Source organism: Strigops habroptila, unplaced genomic scaffold, assembly GCF_004027225.2.
Source record: "Strigops habroptila isolate Jane unplaced genomic scaffold, bStrHab1.2.pri NW_022045628.1_ctg1, whole genome shotgun sequence".
In the NCBI taxonomy this organism is placed as follows: Eukaryota; Metazoa; Chordata; class Aves; order Psittaciformes; family Psittacidae; genus Strigops; species Strigops habroptila.
In genome coordinates this window covers 492,778-498,777 of record NW_022651105.1, presented here as the reverse complement: position 1 = coordinate 498,777, position 6,000 = coordinate 492,778, and the positions used below count along the sequence as shown (strand labels likewise).

At 55.5% G+C, this 6,000-nt stretch overlaps 1 protein-coding gene across 1 annotated transcript; it reads right to left on the bottom strand.

Annotated features, from left to right (window-relative positions):
* Positions 1-3,305: 3,305 nt before the first annotated feature.
* Positions 3,306-5,003, bottom strand: LOC115603241 (maestro heat-like repeat family member 5). The gene is made up of 6 exons (XM_030474984.1): positions 4,879-5,003; positions 4,516-4,671; positions 4,281-4,382; positions 3,964-4,066; positions 3,780-3,839; positions 3,306-3,699 (listed from the first exon to the last, which is right to left on the bottom strand). Exons 1-6 carry the CDS (start codon positions 4,954-4,956, stop codon positions 3,572-3,574), a joined length of 627 nt encoding a protein of 208 aa, XP_030330844.1. The 5' UTR covers positions 4,957-5,003; the 3' UTR covers positions 3,306-3,571.
* Positions 5,004-6,000: the final 997 nt, after the last annotated feature.

The following is a 6,000-nucleotide window of genomic DNA, read 5'->3' as shown; positions in this document are numbered from 1 at the left end:
CTCTGGACGATCACAAGCAGACAAGAGCAGCAACAAGGCTGAGGAAAAACAAACAAGAATTGACAACATGAGACCAGCAAAAGCATTACTGGAGTGGTCTAAACCTATTTGCTAATCCAATCCAGCATCATCAAAGCTCTTCAGAACATCAGGGAGTGCCAAAAAGATGCAAACATTGTGGAGAATGTGCTGGAACCCTGAAAAACGGCTTTAGACTTTGTTGTTTCCCCCTGTTTTCCTTTGTACCCTGTCTTTACTGTCTGTGCAGGACTGGGGTCACCGGCACACTCTTTCTGCTGCAGCACAGAACGGCTGATGCCTGTGTCGCTGACTCAAACCTGAGACTGAAAAGGACTAGTTAGCATTTACTAGTGGGAGCTGCTTTCCAAAGAAACACAGAGGGGGTTTAAATCAAAAGAGTCAATTGGAAAAACCAGAGAAGCAGGGGAAAATTGCTGTTCTTCCTGGTTTACAGGTAGGGAAACTGAGGCACAGACCACTGAAATCATCCCAGAAAGGCTCTAAGGGGAGAGATGGAGAGCTTGAAAAAGACCCAGAGCAGGGCTTCACAAGGACACAACCTCAGTCTGCCTCTGATCTCAAGAGCCAAGATGAAGGTTTGGCAGGAGTACACCTGCTGGCACATATATGCCCAACGTCAGCAAGGACCTACTCTGCCACCCAGTATCGTCCATTACAAGTGCTGCAGTTTCCAACAGGCACCTACCTGATGCTTGCACCAGCAGGGATCTTGCAAGCCCTGCACATGACCCAGCAGCTCTGTGCCTCAGTTTCCCCTCTCCCAGACACAGCAAGGGGGCCCAAGGTAGGCCGAGACCAGCTGTGGGGGAGATCTCATCAGCCCTTTGGCCCAGGCACTTGTTTCTACAGCACCTGGGCAGACAATGAGTCTTTCCTTCTGCTTTGGGCTATCACAGCCCAGGGCAGCAGCTGAGGAAGAGCAGAGGAGGCACAGGGCTCATGCAAAGGTCTCACACTGAGTTCCTCTACAGACTTATTTGGACACTTTCATCGTGTTATCTGGCTGCTCTGTGCTTATTTCTCCCTCCTTATACATGGTGACACTGACACCAGCCACTCACAGGAAATGCTTTCAAACACAAAATCACAATTAGATACAGCTCATGCAATTGCTGCATGCTGTAAGCAAGGCCTAGTCCAAAGAATATATAGATTTTTTAAAGAGAGGTAGGGGTTTGGGGCCAGCAAGTCAGTACTGTTTGCAACAACCACAGGCACAGAGCCCAATGGCATTGGTTTAGACCCCTCCATGTTTCAGTGCAAGGAACAGGGAGCACTCAGCAAAGCAAAAAGTACCTCTTAACAAAGACACAACATGCATTTGGGCATTGCCTGGTGCTAAGGCAAGCAGCATTCACACCAACAATAGGAAGCACAACCAGGCTCTAAAGCACAGCAAGCAACTTCTCTAAAGCACATAACCTACTGCCTACCCACCCCACAGCACAGGGCACAGAGGAATCCTGCTCCAAGAAGGGCACCATCACTGGCTACCCTCAGGCCAAACTCATCATTCAGAGGTTTAAGACCTTCAGAAAAGAGCCAACTTTCTTTCTGCATCCCACTCTCAGGGCAGCATGCAAATCCCTTCCAGCTCTCCTTACCTCCTTTCTCTGCCATGCTCTTGTTGTCAGTCCTCAAGGAAGAAGGCAGCACTAAGCTCTCCCTCAGAAGCACACAGAAGGCTCAAGGCAGCAAGTGGAGAAGCCCATGTACATCAGCAGAGCCCAGCCCTCCAACCAAACCAGAACTACTTTCTTCCCACAGCAAAGCCAAGTTCAGCTCATACTTTCCACCTCAGAAAACCACAAGAAAAGGAACCCAACTCCCTGCACACCTTCCTCTGCAAGCCCAACCCTCCCAGAACAATCAACAGCTTCAGAGAACCTTCTGGTGCCTGCTAAGGGTAACCAAGCCCACCTGAGAGCACATTGCTCCCACTCATCTCACTGCTCATCCTGGAGCTGAAACCCACCAACAGGAATCCAGGGAGGCTTAGGAGCACTTACGGAAACATCCACTTAATTCCCACACATGGAGACCTCCGGAACGGTGCCACCAACATGGATGTCCTCCCTTACGTACCCACCTAAAACTCCATCTGCATAAAGCCCCACTGGACACCAGTCTCCAGTGACCGAGATAGCAGCTCCCAAAGTGCAAACGTCCAGTGTGGAGAAGAGAAGGCTCGGGGAGACCATGAATGGAGGGGACTTCAGGTGCCTGTATCCCACCACTGCATCTCCTCCCAGGTCTAGACTGAGCGGTGGCAGCGGGAGAACCTCCTGCAGGGCCATGAGCTGGGGCTGTCACCCAAAGCAGCATCCCTGCACCCCAACATGCTGTGTGTGGGGATCCTTCCTTCTGGGGCCTAAGAAAGGTGGGGTTTGGGAACATTTAGGGCTACCAGCAGTGTTGGGAGGGACGGAGATGCCTGAGGCTGGGTGGGTTTGGGGTACAAGGTGGATTTTGGGGTGTTTTAGGGGTACCATGGTGATTGGAAGGGATGGAGGTGCCTGGGGCTGGAGAACTGCTGCAGCGCACCCTCCGCCTGCCAGCTCCCCGCTTGGACACATGGCAAACAGGGAAGATCCCTGTTTGCCATAGGCGCAGCAGTCTCTATGTGCAATATTGGCTCTTACATTCTCTCGTCTCTGTTTAAGGGCACCAGATATATTTATGTAGGGGCTCTTCATCAGGGACTGTAGTGATAGCACAAGGGGCAGCGGATTCAAGCTTAAACAGGGCAGATTTCAGTCAGACATAGGGAAGAAGTTCTTCCCTGGGAGGGTGCTGAGGCGCTGGCACAGGGTGCCCAGAGAAGCTGTGGCTGCCCCATCCCTGGCAGTGTTCAAGGCCAGGTTGGACACAGGGGCTTGGAGCAACCTGCTCTAGTGTGAGGTGTCCCTGCCCAAGGCAGGGGGTTGGAACTACATGATCTTAAGGTCCTTTCCAACCCTAACTCTTCTAGACTTCTACTTGACTACACATGGCCCGTGAGTAAGGGTCTCTGTGGGCAAGGGTCTCTTAGCTCAAGGAGCGTGACTTTTAGGATTAGAATGGAGCAAGTTCCTTTAGGAATACCGTTTCATTTCCCATTGGCACCCCCTTTCCTAAGCTGTCTGAGGTTGGCCGTTACTCTCCTGATCCACGTGGTACCAGTCTTCTACCTCTCCTCAAGCTCTAGGAGCTCATAAGGAACCGCTGCTTCTCCTTGTTACCTGCACTTCTAAACTGCCCATTTTCAAGCTTTCACACACAGAGCCCTTTACAAAACCTCCACTTCTTTATTGCTGGATGACATGGTGTCAGGTTTGGAGTCTGTGCTGGCTGGATGCCTCTCTGCTGCCTGGTGCTATTCAGAGCAAGGGTCCCTCTGCCCCTGCTGTCTCCAGAAGATGGAGCGCTGGGAACGCGGCAGCTCAGGAGCCGCTCTTTTAGCTCTTTTGTTTCTGAAGCTCTTTAGTCCAGGTTTAAGGATGACACCCCTTTCCCTAAGGAAAGGGCTGCCGCTCCCAGCTGTCCAGCATCAGCAGCAGAGCGCTCGCAGGCGCCATCCCAATGTGCGCCGCACCGGTGGCCTTCTCAGGATGAGCACGGTCTGAATTGCCAGGGAACAGATGACGGGATCACTTTCCTCCGGCAGCGTCTCAAGGGCTGTGAGCCAAAGGGACAGAGCTGAGATGAGCCTCCCATAGACCCCCAGGCATCCTCCCCAGAGCCTGCTCCCTCCTCACCTCGGCAGATCTGCTCCAGCTTCAGCTCGTTCCTGCCCCTTAGGGGCCGTGCGGCCAGTCCTGGGCACAGAGATCCATCAGCCCCCTGCTCCCCATCGGTGCTGAGCCCAGGGATCTCCGGGGGGGCAGCGGTGGGGATTGGGGCCCAGCTGCCTAAAGAGGGACCCCAGGGGCTGTGGCTCACCGATGAACCTGATGGCTGCCTCTCGCAAGGGGGCCTGAGCATCCTCCAGGTACGGCACGCTCTGGTCCAGGTATTCCTCAGCCCTTTTCCTGCTCCGCTCCAGCTGCAGAGAGCACAAGGGGATGGGATGCCACAGAGCCTCCCCGCTCGGCTGGAGCAGTCCCTTCTCCCAGCGCCTCCCTTTCCCCTTGCCCGTTCCCATCTCCCAGCCAGGAGCCCTGTGGGATGGGCAGGGTGGTCCAAGGGATGCCAACGGGCACAGGGATGGGAGAGGGACGTGGAGAAGAGACATGGCTGCAGGGCGCAGAGCCCCTCACCAAGCACTCTGCAATCCTCCATGTCTGCCTTGTCTTCAGGAGGTGTTGGAGCTCTCGCCACCCGAGGAGCGTTGCTGAAGCAAGGAGCGCTTCCCTGGAGGCCTGCACAAGAACGGGACGTAGGAGATGGCACCATGGCCTGGGCAAGGAGAGCCTGGGTGATCCTGGGGTGAACCTGTCCTTAGGAAGGTGGGACATGCCCTGGCCCAAAGATGGGGGTCTCTGAGATCTGTACCTCGGCCACGCTGTCGCTCTGGTCGCTCATGTGGAGGAAGAGCGGGACCAGAAAGCCCCGTGTGCTGCTCCTCATCCTCCTCTTGTCGCTCCTCACCACCGAGTCCAGCAGGACTCTGAAGAGGCGGATGGAGAGCTCTCGCAGCTGGCTGGACTCCTGGTGGCAAGGAGGAAAGGGGGACTTTGAGCAAGAGCAGCTCCCTGTCCATGCTGATGTGAGGGGGGAAGCTGTGGGGGCAGATCCTGCAGCAGGGGGAAGCTGTGCTGGGATGCAAAGCCCAGAAACCATCCCATGAGAGCCCAGGGAGCAGCCCCTGCTCCGAGTCATTGCAGGGTGCCCATCTGCAGGGCCCAGCAGCCTTACTCCATCAAAGAGGGGCAGGAGGTCCCCAACCAGCTGCACAGCAATGGGGCTGGCTTCCTTCTTCAGTAGGTGGCCCATCGCGTTCCTTATGATCACCAGGGCCTTTATCTTGACCTCTTCCTTGGCGTTCCGGAGCCTGCCCATGATGTGTGGCAGGAGGATCTGCAGTTTCCTTGCCTGTAGGAAGAGATGGAGGTTCCTTGTTGTGAAACCCTGACACAACACTGCACTCACCAAGGTGCACCATTGCCAAGAGGGTTCCCCACGACCATGCCCTGACCCACTGCCAAGAGGGCTCCCCATGATCATGCCCTGACCCACTGCCAAGAGGGCTCCCCATGACCATGCCCTGCTCACCAAGTCAGGTCTCTCCGACAGCACAATGAGGTTCTCAAGCAACAGGGACACTGTCCGCAGGCTTGGGTGGTCCTGAGAGCTCTCGACATGGGACTCCTCACCAGCATCCTCACTGGAGGCCATGGCCTGAAGGAAACACAGCAGTGAGCCACTACAGAGCCTGCGGGGCTCGCTGGAGGCCATCAAGGCCCTTTCTAACTCACAACCAAGGCAGGGATGGAGGTGTCTCCTGTGTCCTGCAGTATCCCGAGCAGCTCCCGTAAGACCTCCAAAGTCTTGGGCATGGTGAGGATCAGCTCCCACATGTCCATGCCAGCGCTGCAAGCCAGAGAGCTGTGTCAGCATGGTCCATGCATCCCATGGGATGCCGTGGGCAGGCAGCAGAGGGCAAAGGTGGTGCTCCCCATGGGAGGGGTGGAAAGGACCTGAAGATCATCTAGTTCCAACTCCCCTGCCATGGGTTCTTGGGTCTGGAAGCCAGAGAGTCTTCAGGCCCCTCTGCCCACAGGGAACAAGCCCTCAAGGCTGATACCTGTCACTTGAGGGAATGTTCAGCACCATGCTGATGGTCAATGCCCTCGGGTGCTTCAGGACCAGCAGGATAAGGAGGGCGCCCAGCTTGCACCACGCTGAATCTCTGCTGCTCTGCTGCAGGCTTTCATGGATGCTCCTTACGATGCTTGGCACCTGGAGGGGGGAACACAGGGGAGGATGGTGCTGCTGCCACTGGAGTGCAGCCATTTCCCATCCCTCTCTGCTGCATGA

Bases quoted from the DNA above. Each gene is read 5' to 3' on its own strand.
- LOC115603241 (XM_030474984.1), bottom strand. From the start codon at position 4,956: ATGGGCCACCTACTGAAGAAGGAAGCCAGCCCCATTGCTGTGCAGCTG. The intron at 4,067-4,280 runs GTGAGGGGCTCT...TGCTCTCTGCAG, and splicing joins GGAGGATTGCAGAGTGCTTG to CTGGAGCGGAGCAGGAAAAG. The intron at 3,840-3,963 runs GTGAGCCACAGC...CTCTGTGCCCAG, and splicing joins GGCAGCCATCAGGTTCATCG to GACTGGCCGCACGGCCCCTA.